At 28.9% G+C, this 19,310-nt stretch overlaps 3 protein-coding genes across 12 annotated transcripts in view; 1 reads left to right on the forward strand and 2 right to left on the reverse strand.

Moving 5' to 3' along the window:
* The window catches only part of Crag (DENN domain-containing protein Crag), a 12,411-nt gene extending 3,263 nt beyond the window's left edge, over positions 1–9,148 (reverse strand). For 2 of the 7 annotated variants that reach the window (XR_001475704.2, XM_089173554.1), the window contains exons 1-19: positions 7,654–7,796; positions 7,372–7,536; positions 6,926–7,288; positions 6,241–6,840; positions 5,446–6,032; positions 5,121–5,361; positions 4,759–5,029; positions 4,562–4,653; positions 4,182–4,432; positions 3,930–4,100; positions 3,733–3,861; positions 3,404–3,653; positions 3,159–3,309; positions 2,788–2,991; positions 2,379–2,600; positions 1,964–2,059; positions 1,547–1,794; positions 1,115–1,370; positions 637–1,041 (exon numbers count right to left, since the gene is read on the reverse strand). Coding sequence is in view for 6 of the 7 variants with exons in the window: in XM_089173554.1 (XP_089029680.1) it covers positions 637–1,041; positions 1,115–1,370; positions 1,547–1,794; positions 1,964–2,059; positions 2,379–2,600; positions 2,788–2,991; positions 3,159–3,309; positions 3,404–3,653; positions 3,733–3,861; positions 3,930–4,100; positions 4,182–4,432; positions 4,562–4,653; positions 4,759–5,029; positions 5,121–5,361; positions 5,446–6,032; positions 6,241–6,840; positions 6,926–7,253 (4,502 nt within the window). In the remaining variant the exon portion in view is untranslated. Of the gene's footprint in view, positions 1–636; positions 1,042–1,114; positions 1,371–1,546; positions 1,795–1,963; positions 2,060–2,378; positions 2,601–2,787; positions 2,992–3,158; positions 3,310–3,403; positions 3,654–3,732; positions 3,862–3,929; positions 4,101–4,181; positions 4,433–4,561; positions 4,654–4,758; positions 5,030–5,120; positions 5,362–5,445; positions 6,033–6,240; positions 6,841–6,925; positions 7,289–7,363; positions 7,537–7,653; positions 7,797–7,951; positions 8,094–8,607 lie in introns of those variants that run through there. The other 5 variants (XM_015320862.2, XM_089173556.1, XM_015320844.2 and 2 more) reach the window with 5 other exon arrangements.
* On the forward strand, positions 8,259–12,491 carry AspRS-m (aspartyl-tRNA synthetase, mitochondrial). 3 transcript variants are annotated; one of them, XM_089173565.1, is made up of 11 exons: positions 8,259–8,380; positions 9,587–9,771; positions 9,846–10,103; positions 10,195–10,563; positions 10,636–10,812; positions 10,879–11,049; positions 11,139–11,246; positions 11,327–11,542; positions 11,618–11,827; positions 11,889–12,072; positions 12,156–12,491. In XM_089173565.1, exons 2-11 carry the CDS (start codon positions 9,691–9,693, stop codon positions 12,326–12,328), a joined length of 1,947 nt encoding a protein of 648 aa, XP_089029691.1. In that variant the 5' UTR covers positions 8,259–8,380; positions 9,587–9,690; the 3' UTR covers positions 12,329–12,491. The 3 variants fall into 3 exon arrangements, with proteins under 3 accessions (XP_089029691.1, XP_015179047.2, XP_015179040.2); XM_015323554.2 differs by lacking the exon at positions 8,259–8,380 and adding an exon at positions 9,427–9,484; XM_015323561.2 differs by lacking the exon at positions 8,259–8,380 and having other exon boundaries at positions 9,394–9,771; positions 9,925–10,103.
* On the reverse strand, positions 12,412–18,637 carry Wdr82 (WD repeat domain 82). Of its 2 annotated transcripts, none has more exons than XM_015323572.2 (2): positions 18,075–18,637; positions 12,412–17,994 (listed from the first exon to the last, which is right to left on the reverse strand). In XM_015323572.2, exon 2 carries the CDS (start codon positions 17,829–17,831, stop codon positions 16,884–16,886), a length of 948 nt encoding a protein of 315 aa, XP_015179058.1. In that variant the 5' UTR covers positions 17,832–17,994; positions 18,075–18,637; the 3' UTR covers positions 12,412–16,883. The 2 variants fall into 2 exon arrangements, with proteins under 2 accessions (XP_015179058.1, XP_015179064.1); XM_015323578.2 differs by having other exon boundaries at positions 12,412–18,012.
* Positions 18,638–19,310: the final 673 nt, after the last annotated feature.

The following is a 19,310-nucleotide window of genomic DNA, read 5'->3' on the forward strand; positions in this document are numbered from 1 at the left end:
TTTAAATAGAATTAGTCTAACATACAAAACATCTTGACAGATATCTACAATATGACAAATATATAATATAAAATAAAATATACAAAAAATATTTGATCTGTATGTCATGTATCACACTTGGAACAATACAACTTAATGCTCTTGTATAAAAACAGTCAAGTTTTCATTAAAACTTTGATACGCTTCTTATATACAACCTGGTGGCAGTTAAAGAACTTGTTAATACACATTAAATTATATAATACTCAGTATTGTTGCATATTTTATGCATGATCAATTTTGTATGTATAATTATTTTAAAATCCCTTAGAAATATCTAATGCCTAAAAATGAACAATAAATAATATCTGAATAACACTTAATCGCTGTAATAACATTAATGGTCTTTGTTCTATACATAATTATTTGTATCTAAAAATAAATTCTATAATAAAATGATATTTTATATATATATAAAATAAACTTAATCAAATAAAAGGAAATTATATTTATCTCAAAAAATATGTAACTCATATTTCTACTAAAAAATATTACACATATAATATAACAAAAGCTGCCAACTCAGTACGTTTACATTCAATATATAATTTTAGAAGCCATGCTAATATCGTATACAAAAAGTATAGCAATTCTTACGTTCGATCTTCTGTAGTATTCAGTTTCCACTGTAGATACATCGGTAATCGACCCATATGAATTCTCTCGTTATCCCACATTGTTCTTATACTCACACAATTAGAGTTGCTTTGTAATTGTTTGTTTGCATCATTATGCAACCAAAGATCAGAGAGATGGCTTGTTAAATTAATTCTTTCAAAATACCATATTAGATTCCAATACACTATTGGATGTTCTTCTATGAATATATGTCTGGTTAAACATACATCACCTTCCTGACTTAATACACTCTCTAATTCTTTTCTTAAAACCAATGGATTTAGATATGGGATCGTAATTGGTTCCAATTGCTCCCTTGGTTTATCCGAAAGTTCAACTAAAGCTCCCATCAAAGGATCACTGCTTTTTTCATTCGTTTTACATCTTAATAAACAAAAATACACATAAGCTTAATATTTAATAATAACTATGTTATAATATTTTTAATTTTATATACCTGTAATCTAATATAGTAACTGTAAGAAGGGGGACGGTAGCCTTGTCACAATACTGACAAACTGTATTTAAGTTAGAATCTTCTGGTTGCCATCCTGCCATAATTTCTTCGTCATAAAGTATTGCAGCACAATGATGGCATCTGCTAGCACTTGAAAGAACAAATTCAATAGCAGCACGTTCTTCTAAGTCTCTAGAACCTTTAGGATATAGACATTCCCCAAGTTCATACAGATATACATCTAAAGTTCCATCACCTATTTAAAACAGAATGTCATCTACATTGTAAGAATAAAAACAGATATTCCAACATCTCCTTAGTCAGTCATAATATTTGCATCAATATAACACATGTACATTTGTTATTGTATATGCAATTATCTCTATCATTCTTCTGACTAAGAAAATGTCAGATGTCAATTATATAACGCACCAGATAATCTCGCGGATACTTCATTTCGATCTTGTAAGGATCCATCAGTACAAGAATCTAATGATTCATGTGATATTCCACATCCTAATTTTTGATCGCGTTCTTTAAGTTTAACAGGAGTACTGGTTGCAGATATAGCTTCTTTTATTTCGTCGAACTTTTTAGCAACGCTCGTTGCAGCTGATTTCAAACTGTTCAAGCCACCCAATATTATTTCATTGGATCTTTTTCCAGTCAAGCCTGATGGACTAGAAAAATAAATAGAATTATTGATAATAAAAGAGATATAAAATTATTATTACAAACACTGCCTGGATGTACAGTCTTTTCCTATTAAAATGAAATTGTGCATAACTAAATAAAAAATTATACTTAAGCAATTTCTGTTTCTTTAAAATGAGCATTGATATCACATACCTGATATAACTGGATAGACTAAGAGATTCGATGAGTTGATTTGATGATATTAATTCCTTATTTTTAGTAAATGCTAATCCACTGGCTGAGTATCGTCTACATTAATAAATGATACAAGAACTCAAAACAATCATGCAAAATAATAATGAAAAAAAATCAAGTTGAATTTAGAATGAAAAGACTGAATGAGAAACTACATTACCTGATAAATTAAATATATACAAAAATATTAATTAATTATAAGATAGTACAAGCATTCTCCTATTTACTTTGTTTCATTTTTATCGTATAAATTTACAATTACAATAATTAATAGTTATTACGAATATATAGATATTAACATATTTTTTACAAATCTACGTACAATGTATATTAGAAAATACTTGTATCTTAACTATATAATTTTCTGCCTTACCCAAAACTAAGTTTTAAACTGGATCCTAGGCTAGATAAACTAGATGTCACACTGTCCTTTTGCGACCAAAGACTGCTTATTTCCAGTCTCTCTTTTTCTCTCTCCTCACCTGGTGGTGCTACTGAATGAGGCATCGTTTCGCTCCTTTGTAAATTACCACTTACTGTTGTACTACTTTCATCTACTGCTTGATGAAATGTTGCACTCCGTGGTAAATTATTACTGAAAATAATTTGCAAGTCTCACAAATAAAAAAGAAAAATGCGATAAGCACTAATATGTAAATAAAGCAATTAATAAAGTATCGTGTAAACTATAATTATATTTTATATTTAAAATGAATATTTTCTTTATATAGCTGTGATCATGCCACATTAGTTTTAACTAGATAATATAACATTTTGTATACCTTCTAAATAAAAGTGGTCCACCTGGTCTTTCTTCAACAGTATTATTCAAAACTGTTAAAGTACTGGTTGAGCAATTGGAGTCATTTTCCTCAGAAGGCGATACAACTGGCGTTTCATCATTAATTAGAGCCCCCAATGGATCATTTTCAGTAACAGGTGTTCGTACAGGACTCTTCAATGGCGATTCGGTACTGCGTACTATTCTATACCAGCACCGTAACATAGTATCATCAATGCAAGCTTTTTAGAAGTATAATACGCAGATAGCAGATATTTTTATACATGCATATTTCGTGCATAACATAAACGGTACATAATCATCCTGTTGGATACATCCAAAACTAATGATAATTATTATTCTGTATAATACCTTGGATTACTAAAAGAACGATTTAATTTCTCTGATTGCACCATATTCGGCAACGCTTGATCTTTTACGATACTGTTTTGTCTAAGAAGCTTAGTTTTCAATTCATATGATCCAAATCCTGGTAAATCAGGCACAGAACTACCTTTTGTTGCTGCAAAACAAAACAACAAAGAATTTAATATTAAATAATATTTATTTCCTAAATTTTTTTAAATATATATTTTTATAAATAATAAATGACTTACAGTCACTATGAGCTGCTTCTGTATCTTGAGAATGACTACTATCAAGGCTAGATCTGGAAAGAGCATGTTCCATTTCCTCAGTTATTCCATCAGTATTTAAAAAATCAGCATTGGAATTATGTCTTCTTCTGGCACCTTTCCTACCAGCCTTTTTAAACAAAGCTGCCCCAACAATAACATTTCGTAATTTATTCCACATTAACTGACTTGAATTTGTCATATCAGAAGGCCATGTTGCTTCTAGGACAGCCTGCGATAATAGTAAAAAATAGTATATTAATATAATATGCATATATGTTATAATATATAATTGAAAAGAGATCACGAACTTTGTTATAAAATCCATATGTTAGGGCATTTGGCTGTACACCGCTACGTTTCATGTGAAATAATAACTTAACAGCTAATACTGGTTGTCCATATACTCCACAAAGTTGCATCATAGCTCTGTAACAAACCTACAAACAAATGCAATGTTTATTTATCCTTTATATCAAATATATACATTCATACTATTATATAATACCTCTTCCATAGGATCAAGATGTAATTTTTGCATGCGAACTAATAATTCATATGCTTGATGCAAAATTGCAGCTGGTTGACTGGAAGCCTGTAACATTGCTGGTAAATGTAGAAACCAAAGACTGTAGCATGTCCCAAGTAAACATCTTGCCCATCTATCTGGCATTGCTGCCTGTAAATAAAATAAATAATATCAAAAAATATTCAAAGAATTTAATCAATAATTTGAATATAATTGTTAACGATCATTTACCTGTTTCCGCGCCATTTTCTGAGCTACTTTTATTTCATGCTTAGTCCTACGTGCCATAGGACTTCCAGGTACAATTCCAAAAGCATTTAAAGCTGGATTTCTTAAATTAAAGTTTTTTTCAGGCCTCATTAATTCAGAATTTAATTTAAACGTTTTATATATAAAAAGTCCATGATTTGGTCCTGCATCAGGAGGAGGTATAAATACTGTACGTTCGCTATGTTGAGATTCATCCAATTCCAAGAGTGTAACTATAAATTTTAAAAATAAAATGAAATTTTTCGTATCTTATATATTTATGATAATGATTAAATAAATATCTATTAATATATAAATATTATAGGAATATAAAAAATATAAAGTAACATAAATTTTTCTACCATTCTCTTCCTCCACACGTTCAGTACATTCATCAAAAAAAGCTAGGCCAGCCATATCCATATCAGATACAAAACTTCTTTCTTCGATGAATCTAAGAGTAATTATCAAAAAAGTAATATCAAAAACAAAAATATATTAAATACAAACATAAAGATATCTAGTAAAAATATTACATTGAATTTGACATATTAATTACCTTATGAACATTTGAGTTCTAACAAGCATACTATAAAATTTTGCATGAGCCTTGTCACGACTTCTTAAAAATTCTTGCATATTAAATAAACTTGTTGGATCTGTTGATCCTACAGTAGGAGCCTTCGTAATTGGTAATAAGAAAGATCGATAGCCTTTTAAAATAGTAGCAGTGAATTTTAAAAAAGCGTCTTGTATTTCAAGTTCCAATGCTTGTTCTTTTTGTTTTTGTTGGAATTCTTTATCTACACTAAAATCACCATGTTCTTGGTCTGAAATGTCAAATATATGTAAAAATAGTTTAATTACTTAAAAATTATTTCACATGTTAACCATTTAAAAATGTATATAATTAATGATTACCTTTTTGAGAAGAATATATCTTTCCAAGAGAGGTTAATTTTGAATAGAGATGTTCTAAACAATTTCTAAGCTGTCTAGCTGCCTTCTTAGGGAGTAATTTTACATTCAAATATTTCTTGTCATCGCAAATTGCTATATTATTTGTATCAAGATTGACACAATTAACATCAGATGGTGGATCATATAAATCGAAAAACCTTGAGTCAACGCCAATTAAAAATGGTAGCGGTGCATGCAAGACCTGTAATTTACATATTAAAATTTTTAATTAAATTAGTAATGCATGGTAAATCATTTTTAGAGTTTAATTTATAATAAAATATACCTCGGCTAAACCTAATGGACAGAGTGGTATATACGGGCATTGCCATTTGAATGGAAACAAAATCATTGCAATAGCTTCACTCACTGAAGTTAGCACATCAGGCCGTAATGAATGAACCAATATTTTTTGCTCTGTTAAGATTAGGAGCAATATCAATAAGCAATTATCAGGACCCAAATTGATTAATAATTGCCTAAAACTGGCACCAGATCTAGGCAAAACTAAATCTTCTGGTTGAGTCAAGATTAGTCTATCTTTACTGCTAAGTTGCACAAGAATTCTTGATCTTTGAGGACTTGGAAAAGGTATATCACACAAAAAATAAGAAATATACTTTTCTATAGAAACATTTTGAGGTTTTCCATTGACCATGCTATGCAGAAAGACTAGAAATTTTTCAAATGTATCAAAAAATGGCCAATGTGATAATATACATATTGATTTGCTGATATTTAATGACTGACTGCTAGGATCTGTAAATTGTAATTTTGCCCATTGGGATATATTAAGCTTCTTAAGTATTCCGTATTTTCTGAACATTTTTGCTTTTGATTGATGAAACTCCTCCGTTAATTCAATACTATCAGCTGAAATGCACATTAAACAGTTACATTTAAAATAACTAAAAATGTTTTTCTAATAAAAAAATAAAAAAATGAAAAAAAAAAAAATAAAAGAATGCACTTTATATATTAGTTGTTATCAGCATATATTATACTACCTTTATTTCATGCAACCATGCTTAATTAATAGAAAATCTTAAAAAAATTTTAAAGAGTACATAAAATCACATACCATTATTTTTTGTATTTTCCTCTATATCTTCCATATCCAAATTTCCTTTACAGCTTAAAGCATCTGGTGGCAATGTAAACTCTTCATAAAACGTTATAGCCGAGCCATATATTTTTTGTGCAGCATCCGAGACAGTTAAGACAAATGTTGAAAATAATGACTTAGGTTTACAAGCCATTTTTGGCCAACATTCTATAGTTGCTCCCATAGGTAAGCAAAACATGGCAACTGAATTTGGAAAAACGAAGCTGTTATAATCAGTTGTCGGATACTTATAAAGTATTGCTGGTTTGAACGATATAAGATTAGCACGATTCATGGATTTCTTGTAGCATAAGAATACGTCACTGCCCAACATTCCCTTATTTAAATTCTTATTAATAACACAGAACGCATGTGGAGGAGTTTCCCCTTTGTTTTTCAAAATAACACATATATCAGTAACAACAAGAGAATTACAAGGCATTTTTTGACTTGCTCGTCTATATGTTACAAATATTTTTGAAGTTGAATTGTTAACATTCGCTATGTGTCCTTTGGGAGTTTCTAGTACTATTTGTGCATCCTGCATTATACGCTCTTTCCCTTCATATATTACACCTTTAAAAATCACATACGTCACTTCATACTTGATATAATTTTAATAATTTCTGTAGTCATTAATAATTTAAAATAGAAAAATTACCAATATCAACTAAAGGTGGTTTATCTCGACCTCTCCTATAGCATAGATAACATTCATTTGTTCGTAAGCTGCCATGATTTAAATCAGCTGGGATACCGGACACGGTATATTCTAACAATGTATAACCTTCAGGACACTGTTCACCTAAAGCTGGAAAAATGACAGCAAGATCTGTGATAGGTGGTTGCATATGTATATCTTTCAAATGCGTTCCTTCTTGACACCAATCTTCTAATTCATCATTAACTTCGTTCTCTCCTATAATGTCATCGTTATGCCCTGGTAGACCAGCGACAACAAAATAATCTGCTACTCTCCTTTCATCCATTGCAAACTTTCTTTAATAATTAATCTTTTATATATCTAAAAGATAGCATATCAATTATTTATATCTATATATTTATATGTGTATAATAAATTATCAATAAAAAAAATTACTAATATACATTTATACAAGTTTTAAAGATCAATCATTGATCTTATATCCTTTTAATCATAGTCATTCCAATGTCTTTTCAAGCGACAAAATCATTTTTATTAGATGCTTCTTATTGTTCTTGTTACTTTTATCTCATACAATATATTTGTCATTAAAACGATTGGAGTACTATCTGTAACAATGTAATAATTACAACGACGTATCAATGATGCGATTTACATTGCATAAATTCCTATTTTTGTGACAGAAATAAAATTTCATTTAAATTCGTTTTTTTTTAATGACTTACTTTTTTTTTACTATTAAAATCGCAGTTGATCACTAAACTTTAAAATACTATATTTATAATATCTACGTTTCAATAAATCTTTTTTCTTGTTATTCCTTTTATTAATAAAACACTATTATATATATATACACGCACTATCTATTTTGTGTTGAGTTGTTGACTTATCTTTATTTTTTATTCTTAAATCACAATTTAATCACGACCATAAATAAAACAAAGAGCACATATTATTCTTTAAAAGAAAAAAGTAAAAAAGTTCTTTGATGAAATCGCATAACGTTTTAATCAATAAACTTACGAAAACTATAAAAGTAGAAAATTTACCACTGCTGCAACAACTTTTCCCACTAATCGTGATAAGATTATCGAAAAGCGTAAATATAAATTACGAATTAAAAATCGATCTATATCTCTCCTTGTGTTTACATTCACAATTAAAAAAGGCTTAGATTCGAAACGTGCTTTTAAAATAAAAGTCAGGTTAGACGTTAGATGCAACAGTCTCGACAGAGAATTTCGTCGTGGTTAAACACTGTTGCTATTAAACAATCTATACGCGCATCGAAGTACACCTTCAAATTTTTCCTTTCTTTTTTTTCTTTTTCTTTTAGACGATAATATACACTTGACAAAATTCAGAGAATCATGAAGTAGAGAAGTGGGTTTTAAAAATAAAGAAAACCTTGTCTCTCGAATGGCTATACATTCTGATCGGCAAAATGGCTGTGTATGTTGATCTAAATTGACATTACTACGACGGAGCGAATTTTTTTTTTTTCTTTTATTACACTGGCAAGATTTCTTCGAGATAAAAAGATGACACGTATTTGTAACACGTTTGACGTCTTTGATACGTAATTAAGCCATTTGAGATTGCATATACTGTGTGGTTATTGTTCCTTTTTTATTTTCTTTTTTGTCTTTTTTGTTCGTTTGCATTAATTTCAAACTTACTGCGACAAAAAAATTCCGATTAATATTATACAGTTGAAAAATGATTATATCGAAACTTTGTTAATACACATCAATTGTTATTGTTAAATTCATTCATTCGTATATATCATTAGATAGTTTATTTGGCATCATTTTATTTCGCATTATCAATGAAATCATCTGTATTTAGATAGTAAATCGGTCAAACGTTTCACGTCGAAACTATTTGATTTGTACGAATAAGATTATAGAGTTTTTACCCAATAAAATTAATTCTTAATCTCAAGTATCTGTCTTTAAAAGGAAAGTTTCGAGAAATCGCACTAGAATCAACTAGAATCGAAAGTTTCAATTAAAGTATCGAATATATAGGAACATTTTAACATTTATAATCTTTCTCTAATATAGCATATTAATTTAAAAAATTGAATATTATATTTCGTTTTTATATTTAATAAAATATTCAATTTAACAAAAATCTTTTTTATAGTTTTTAAATTGATAGAATCGATTTTATATTACAAGTCTATAATAACAATAATAATACCAATGTCTATAACTATAAAATGATTGGTTATACTTTACGCGGTAAATTTAAATTGACGATTTTAAGAAATAATGGAATTTGAACTTTTTCGAAAAATAATATAAAATTTCAAATTAATTATTATTGGCAATTAAATATTTCCATTATCAAAGAATATTATTATTGTTAATCAATATAAATACATTTTATTACATTTACATGTAAAGTTTTTAATCAATGTACCTATATAAAGATACACTATATATATAAATAAATATTAACATTAGATATTTGTGAAATTTAGTACATTAATTTTTCATATGTTATTCGAAAATTCGTGACTCTTAGAAGATTTTATCAATTTTTTTCAGATTAAGTATACTTTGCAGACACTTATCGTGACAAATTAAATTTCATTTGTACAGAAACTTGCAACATTAGCAAAATAATAATCACAAATATATATTATTACAGATGTTAACATATAAATTGAATAAACTTGATAACATTAATCAATGAAAATTAAGAACAATTTAAAAGTTTATTTGCAATTATTATAGTATTCTATTTTATTAAACATGCTTGCCAGTGAGAGGTTAATTTATCGGTTAAACCCACGTATGATATCAAGACATCTTCCTTCTATATTAGATTTATTTGTAAGTCTTATATCTAATATTAGCATTTGCATTTTTATTGATATATAGCATAAAATCTTTTATCTTCTTTTTAGTCTGTTTCGATGAAATATTCTGTACCAACTGTTGTAAGACTTACTCATGATTTAGTTGTTCAACAAGTATCTCCTTTAGACAGATCAAATTTACCAGTAAACAAGTATTGTCTGAGATCACATACTTGTGGCGAGTTAACTAGCAAAAATGTTGGATCTATGGTTCAGCTTAACGGTTGGATTGAGTTTCAGAGAATGAATAAGTTTATAACTTTAAGAGATGCATATGGTTCTACACAACTTTTCATATCTGATAATGTATGTTGTTTTCTTTTTTAACACACACACATTTTGCTTTTATATAACCCAATATATAAGAATTTAATGAAATAATTAATATATTTTTTAGAGAACAGATTTAATAGAGATGATAAAAGATCTACCATATGAAAGTGTTATATGTGTTGTTGGAATGGTAAATATGAGACCCGAAGGACAAATAAACAAAAAAATGAAGACCGGTGATATAGAAATATTAGTTGATTCTATAAAAGTTTTAAATAAAGCATCAGAACATCTTCCATTTTCTATTAGGCAATTTAACAAGGCAAAGGAAGTAACTCAAATGAAATATAGATATCTTGCTTTAAGGTATCCTGAAATACAAAAGAATTTAAGAATACGTTCTAAACTTTTAATGAAGATGAGAGAATACTTAATCAATGAGTGTGACTTCGTAGATGTGGAAACACCAACACTTTTTAAAAATACACCTGGGGTATGTAATTATAAACTATGTGTTAAATTAATAATAATTTAACGTATCTGAAATATATTTTATTTAATACAGGGTGCACAAGAATTTATAGTTCCAACAAGACATCCAGGAAAGTTTTATTCCCTTGTGCAAAGCCCACAACAATTCAAACAATTACTTATGGTGGGTGGAATTGATAGGTATTTTCAAATTGCTCGATGTTACAGGGATGAAAGTGCAAGACATGATAGACAGCCAGAATTTACACAAGTGGGTGATTAAATACCTATTCGTTAAAAAAACATTATAAAAATGTATAACAAAACTATTATACAGCTAGATATTGAAATGTCATTTGTTGATCAAGAGGGAATAATAGATTTAATCGAAAATCTACTAAAGTATAGTTGGCCAGAAACTATAACTATACCTTTTAAACGCTTAACCTATGAGGATGCAATGAAGTTGTATGGTACAGATCAACCAGACTTGAGAATACCTTATGAAGTAAGAAAATTATTTTTTTAAACGCACGTACGTGTGTAAACTTTATATTCATTATTACTTACTAAATGTACATTATATCATGTTGACAGATTCAGTATCTTACAAAATTTGTTAATATGGCTACATTGGAGAAAGATATGAAATTAACAAATAGCAAAGATTGCGAAGTCTGTGCTTTAGTTTTTCCCAATAAATGTGTAAGTTATCTTATAATATTATATATAATATTTAAATAATATATGTTTGAAATTAATATTTTTATATTTCAATATTTTAGAAATACTTAACACGTTCTGTTAGAGAAGAATTTAATGATATAAAAAACAAATATTTTCCAACTGTCAAACTGTTTCAAATAAAAACTTTGGATAATTCTTGGAAATTACAATTGGAAAAATTATTTTCTACGAAAATAGTAGAAGATGTAATACGAACATTAAATCTGAACATTGGAGATGTTCTTTTTTTAACCGTTGGTCCTAAGCTTAATTCTGTATGTATATATTTTTATTATATTGAACTTTTACAATAAATTTTAAAAATAAATATTATTTTGTACCAATTTTAGCAAAAGCTTTTAGGAAAATTTCGAATTGAATTTACAAACGTATTGGAAAATAATAATTTAAAAATACGTTCACCTGGCTACAACTTTTTATGGCTTATTAATTTTCCATTATTTGAAGTAAATGAATCACAATTATTAGAAAGTATGCATCATCCATTTACACAACCTCATCCAGAAGATATGAAATATCTTGAAACAGAACCTGAAAAGGTATTAGATTTATCAGCAATACCCAGAATTAATTTATACAATTCATTCTTCATTTTTACAGGTGCGAGGTTTACATTATGATTTAATTTTAAATGGTTCAGAAATAGGAGGAGGTTCTATAAGAATTCACGATACAAATCTTCAAAAACAAATATTTAAAATGTTGAACATAAATGAAAAACAACTTTCACATATGCTTGAAGCATTGTCTAGTGGTGCACCACCTCACGGTGGTATAGCATTGGGTATTTACTTTTGTATTTTTACTTATTATAAAATATTCAATTTATTTACTAAAAATTGATATTAATATTTACGTACTTTTTAGGTCTGGATCGTCTCCTTTGTATACTCTGCAATGCGGAAGGTATAAGAAATGTTATAGCATTCCCAAAAACAATAGAAGGACGAGACTTGATGTCTGAAGCTCCTGTTCCAATTCCCACAGAAGTCCAAGAGTTATATCATATAAAAATAATAGATGAACGAAGTAATATTTAAAATTAAATTTCTTATTCTACATTTGATTAAATTTATTATATTTTGACAAAAATAAACTATACAGGTAAGATTCATCAAATGAATGGTATTTTAAGTGAAATTTAATTATCAGTATCTTTACATAACTTAAATGGATAAAAGAATACAATTTATATAAATGAAACTTCACATTTGATTAATACATTCACATCCTTTCCGATAACAATGTCATACAATACCAAAAGTCTGAATTTAGTAAAAGTTTTATATCCATACTGATATTTATATAGGATCTTGAAACTTAAAAAAGAAGAAACTAAATATTAAAATTGAAAATCTATATTTCTACTTTTGAATTCCTTACGCCAATTAATAATAATATCTGAAATGGACTGTACGAATAAATGTTAGCAGGGATCTGAACAAGGAAGAATAAGAACACTTTCTTTCAATTCATATATTCATCTAATCCACTATCGTGAGAAAAAGAAAAAGTTCGTTTTGTTTTCTCCATTGAAACTTGGAAGCAATAGAATATATATATACATATACCAAAAGTTCTACTTTTCAAATATTTTCTATTAAAATTAATTTGATATCAAAAAATAAAAAAGATAAACAAATGAAAAGTTGATTTAAGTGTAAATTCTAATATTTAAAATATGTGATCTACATATTCAAAATGAGATGTTGAAATTGATTGATCCTACTTAACAAATTCGATAGATTTATCAGCCATTTCACCAGATTTTTATTCATTCAAACGCTTGATAGTATTAATTAGAAAAAAGAGAAAGAAAAAAAGAGAACTCCACATGGGACTAATCCATTGATAGATTACAACTATGTATTCGTTTTTCTTTTAAGAATAGGAACATAGTGTTTTACGTTTTGAAGGATTTAACAGGTTTTTTATGTTTTCTTTTCTCTTATTTGTTTTCTTTCTTTCTTTTTTAATTGTTTATTTAAATTTCATTTAGCATCGGGTAATGTGCTCAAATTGGCACTTATAATAATCAATCAATCGGCTGGCAGTAAAATGTCCGTTGAACATTTATTCTAGATAAATATATTAATCGAACATTGTAATTAAAACGTAACGAAGAAAAAATTTCCTATTCCGTGCCAGCATTTATTTTTATACTTTTTTTTTTATTTACTTCTCACGTGATAATGTAATTGATGTTCTCTTAGCAAATTTTTATTTTATTTAATCCGAACGTCATCATCATCGCATCTCTTGCGTGTTCTTTCTTGTTTCTCTTTTTTTCTTTTTTTAACATTATGACTTTCTAGACCTTGCATACACTGTTTTATCTTTATAAAAATACTATTTTACATAACGAAGAAGAGCAAGCGTACGACGCATACATACATACATATATACATACATAATCCATACACATCACGTAAGCAGAAAGATCATACATGACGCACGCATACATACATACATGCATGCGCGCATGCATGCATGCCCGCTGCTACTGATCTTCGGAGCACGATCGTACACGAAAGTATACGACGAATGGGTGCATCCAGCCTTGTAGATATATCCACGTACGCAAAAAAAAACATGCATCCTCTTCCAATCCAATAAAATATTATAACGTTTTCTCTTCAAGTTATAATCTAAAAAATAAATCTATTAGCTTAACGTAAATGAAAAAGAATTGTATTTATATATACATATACTTATAAGAAAAAGAAAAAGAAAAATAACAAGAAGACAGGTCATTTCTCAGATCTGTTCCTCCCTCCCTCAAATGAGAATTATCTTCGACATCTTGAAACTTATTAGTTTATTGTGATGCGAATTAATTTCTTTCATTTCTTCTTTTTCTTTTCTTTTTAGGCACGACTACAAATTTTTCGATAAAATAATTTTTTAAACTAATAGTAACATTAAAATTTTTTTAAAGAATTTTTACGTTACATATATCAAAATATAAATATATATGTATATGTTTTGTATTTAAAATGAAGTTACTTGTAACAATAAAGTTACAAGTAAATGCATAAATAATTTTAATTTTATTCTTTTAACGATTTCCAAATAGTTTGTGTTTCTAATAAATTTATTATACATAAATCAATATGTAAATATAAACAAAATAACAATTGTATAAGAATATTTAAAATAGTATTTTAGGCATCCGATCATACCTGTTATTAAACTTTTTTACTTAGGAATCCAGGAAGCAAAATATCCTGGCAGACGCAGAAAAATGCTAATTTTCATAATTATTAAATGAACAAATTAAATACGTAAAAATATAAAAAAAGAGAAAAGACAGTAGTAAATTATAAATATATTGGTTTATAAAAACAAATATCTACCAGCGTAGTACTGTACAATCCTATTTTTTGTTTTTTTTTGTTTTGTTTAATCTAATATATCCACATTCATAGAATCTTTTTCTTAAACATACACGGCATAAAAATATGCTAAACATTAATTTTTGAAGTAACTAAATCACATTTTACATTATCTTTGTAGGCTAATGCACCTCGTATTTCTTAATTTTCTTATTGGTTTTTTTTCTTTTTCTGTCGCTAAGCATCAAAAAAACAGCTTTAGAATTACAAACTGAGAATTACGGTGGGTAACAGAATAATAGACAGGCTAATGATCGCTTTCTTGGAAACCTGATATAGCGCGAACGTAAAAATATACTTTATTTTAATTGAAATTAATGTAAAAATATACGATGCGTTAGAGCAACTCATTGTCTTGTTAAAGTTCAAAGAATCAAATGCAATTAGAAAAGTTCAAAGAATACTTATTTGTGTAAGTGCACAATATTCGACGGCAGTGCAAGTTTTCTTTTATTTTTTCGTTCTGTTAGTTTTTTAATCTTCTTTTTCTCTTTTTTTTCTTTTACAACATTGCCTAGTAATCTTGTAAACTTAGTTACAATGCAAATTCTGGAAAAACAAGCCCGTCCACTTGTATGCACTTCGAGGCAGACTAGGATTACGGAGAAGGTAGGAGGAGGGTAGGTTGTGTGTCTGATTTACGTCAAACTCGAGAATAACTGGATTATGATTAGACGTTTTCCTTACTGCGTTCACTACGAATATTGATTAATTTTTCATTCCGGCCCGCCGGTTTAACGCATGCAAATTGATGACGATATATCGTAGTTACGATAACGCATAATAACACAAGTATATATCTGTGGCAGTCGTGCAAGACCAAGATAATATGGTATAAACTTTATCGTAGAAAAAGTCGTAATAATTCGAAATGCTTAACGCTGTTAAAGAAAACGTAGATGAGCGATCGTGTGCTTATCGTATATATGTAGTAATAAATAAGCTCGATGACTACCTTTCTTCTTTTTGCTTATTATAACATTGTATGTTTCGTGTGTATATCATCGTATTAATATACTTTTAGAAGTATTCAATAAAATGATGATCAAACACCTTTGGTTTTCGGACGGTCGTACATGAGAATAAATGGATTAAACAAAAATATGAATGAATGAAGTAATGAATAAAAGTTCAAATTCTAAGAATCAACCAGGTATAATTGAGTGCTAGTTTATGATTGTTGCATCTGTGTGAATGTACATGTATATTGACAGTTTGTTTCTATATAAAGAAAATTAATGTGTGTAGTCTAATTTTCGAAATTTCTTAACATTTTTCATAGCATCGATGCAATCAAAATTTTAAAACAAATATCTTTATTTTAAAAGTTCATTTTATTTTAATTCTAATTTATTTTATATTAATTAAATCTATTTAGAAAATTGTAAGCGAACTATCCCTTGCTATTTAAAAAATTGTATTCAGAGTTATGTCACTTATATCACGGTACCAAAATGTTAAACGTACCTTTTTGTTTGAATTGATGCATAAAAAAATGTATTGCCTTGATTTTATTATCATTACAATAAAAATTCTTCTTTGTGATTCACCTTATATATATATATATAAATGAGAAATGGTGAAAGAAAAGCAGATACGCTAAAAACTGTTCGTGATTTAGCAAAATTCACAGTCACAGCAGGTTTTTTTTAGCATATAAGTTGTTCTTTTTATCCATTATACTACACACAGGTACACGGGAAGAAACTATGTACACAAGACGACACATCCGAATACTAGCAGTATTTAATATACTTTAAGATGTTATAGAAATGATGGTATGTCACAATTTTAAACAGTGACAAGGTATGTATTATAATGGTCGCGTTCATCGCGCCATAGGATGCATGACGATGAAGACGACGAAAACAACGACGACATACATAGAAAGTGTATAACGTACTCCAAACGTGCCATTTTTTAGCACACAAGTGCAAGTACAAAGGAGCATGGCTATCATATAACAGCCACTTTTCTTGTTCTTTAGCGATTCTTTTGCTCCTTGGGTTCGTACCGGTACCGGCGTCTCATACGTCGGTTCTTTTATTTTGTATACATTACAGATGCGATATCCTTTCAATCAATATACCCAGGAGTTTTAGACCACCATTTCGTTCTGTTTGCTGTAGTTCGCAGCTTGTTTCCATACCAATAATAAATAAATTTCTGAGAGCATTGCCCTACATTGGTCTGATTAGTCTTATGCAGTTTCATCAACTGTTGGTAACCAGAAAGCCATATTGGTACATGCAGATGCCAACATCATATATTTTGGATTGAATTGAATACACTGAACTGGTGCTGGATGATCTCCATTAAGGACACATACCTTGTATCCAGTTTCTGCATTCCATACATGTACTCTACCATCCGTAGAGCCACTAAATACGAACTGTGAATCCGGACTAAAGCTAGCCTCTATTGCGATGCCTTTATTATTTAAATAACCAGCAAAAGTTTGTAATGGAGTTCCATGAAAAGCATCAACCAAACGGATTGTACTACCATTCGTCGATATTAGAATGGTCTTACCATCTCTACTGAATTTCAATCCAGTCCAATCGCATTCCTTCTCTTGAGAAAGTCTGAAGGTCACAAAAGGTCCTTTATCAAAACTGCGTAAATCATATAGCTTAATACTCTCTGAATTTACTCCAGCAGCAAAAATTAAACCTTCAGGATCATACGCAGCAACTGGACGTCCCGAAACATTCATAACACCATGACAATTTGGTGAGCGTAAATCCCAAAGCCTCAAGGACTTATCTAATGATCCGGAAAGGAATGTATCTTCTATAGGACTGATGCAAAGTGATACAACTTTCTTGGTATGACCAGGGAAGTATCGTATATACTTATTATCATGCAAACTTAGATATCGAATAGTATCATCTACTTTGGTACTGCTGTGGATGGCAGTATTTTTGGCGTGAGTGAAATGAATCAAATCGACACCATATTTCTTAGAATTGACTGTGCGAACTTGAGTGCCCTTTTCGCAGTCATATATAACAATTTGGTCATCCTCCGAACAGGAGATGAGTGTATCTCCATTTGGCGAGAAATCGATACTGTTTATACGATCGGAATTCTCTCTGAAGACTTTTGCCACCTTGAAGCTTCTCACCACGTGGTCGACGAGCTTCATGATGATGGACGGCGGCGCGTCTTCCTTTTCCTGCCGTCCTCTTAACCTTCCCCCTTCCGTAATTTCTTCCTTTTTTTTCCTATCACTGCTTAAGCGCCGAGGCGCTGAAGCTCCCGAGGATGGGAGCCCCTCAATTGTTCTATATACCACTGTTATTCTTCCACTTTACAGAAAAGAAAAACTTTACAATGAGGTGCAAATAAACTTGTAGGAAAATCGGGGGAAGGAAAATGGAGTACTCACTAAGCTTGTTGAATTCTCAAATATACCAAATTTACCGATTTTTTATCTTCTTTGATTTTCAAACACAGAAGATCAGCTTTGATTCCAACAAAGGAATCCTCTTTTTTCCTTCTTTCTTACAAACGGACGCCGTCGCCGGACTACTGTACACCAAACGCATAAATTCTACCAACCGTTTAGAAAAATGGATAGCGAATTAGCGTCAATGTATTGTCAATGTATATTCGTCATATATGATAGCATAACACCGTGTATATAGTCCTGAATCTACGTTAACTTAGTAATACTTTCAAGATTATCGTACTAATGATAACAACTCGTCAATGTAATAAGAAATATTGCCACATTTTTTGATCTAGAAAAATACTTTTCACAAGACTCACTTCGTATAACGCGTTTACGCCAATTCACGCTGCACAAATTGGAGTATTTTACTTTTTTTTAATGCTTACGATTATTGGTCAATATTATACGCATTTAGTACGTCCAATAGCATTACATTTTAGAAACGATGAAACATCATTTTTCGGTAAACTTAGTTTAATGATTTATGATCTTTTCTTAGGTCTTGTTTTTACGTACCTCGACCAATCAGCATCGATTTCAGACTAATGCGCATATAATTACGCATCAGATAAGCAGATGGCGGTAGTAAATATAATGAAATATATTTCTTTAATAAATGTAAAAAATACAATTACAATGTTTAACAATATGAAATAACATAAAAAATTAGAATTAAAATATATTTTATCAATTTTTATATTAGCAATTTAAATGGAAGATAAATCGAATAATAGAATTTGATTAAAAATATATTCTTATGTATTTAATGTTGGTAGTACTGCATAGGTAATATTTTTAAATTTTCAAATATGATTATTTCCATCTACTTGTGCAAATTAACATTAAGCATTATTATTTAAGGTATGTTAAAGTCTTTTATATAAATTTTTTATATATAGAAACTATATAAAAAATACATTATATAAAATCCGTATATTAATTATAATTACAAAACGTAAAATAATAAAAAGAAATTTTACATATCTACAAAATCGATCATCATTATATTTATTATATTTTTAACGTTAAAAATTATATGTGTATACATGTAATATATGTTTCAAGGGTAAATAATTACATCTTTTATCTTTTATTTTTAATATATTTTTATAAAAATTGAAAGTATGTGCTATGCTCATGAAAAAATTGCAAAGGCTAACCAATTATAAT

Source organism: Polistes dominula, unplaced genomic scaffold (assembly GCF_049000335.1).
Source record: "Polistes dominula isolate Pdom_NZ unplaced genomic scaffold, Pdom_raw_medaka contig_33, whole genome shotgun sequence".
NCBI lineage: Eukaryota > Metazoa > Arthropoda > Insecta > Hymenoptera > Vespidae > Polistes > Polistes dominula.

Bases quoted from the DNA above. Each gene is read 5' to 3' on its own strand.
- AspRS-m (XM_089173565.1), top strand. From the start codon at position 9,691: ATGCTTGCCAGTGAGAGGTTAATTTATCGGTTAAACCCACGTATGATA. The intron at 10,813-10,878 runs GTGGGTGATTAA...ACTATTATACAG, and splicing joins GACAGCCAGAATTTACACAA to CTAGATATTGAAATGTCATT. The intron at 11,050-11,138 runs GTAAGAAAATTA...TCATGTTGACAG, and splicing joins ACTTGAGAATACCTTATGAA to ATTCAGTATCTTACAAAATT.
- Wdr82 (XM_015323572.2), bottom strand. From the start codon at position 17,831: ATGAAGCTCGTCGACCACGTGGTGAGAAGCTTCAAGGTGGCAAAAGTC.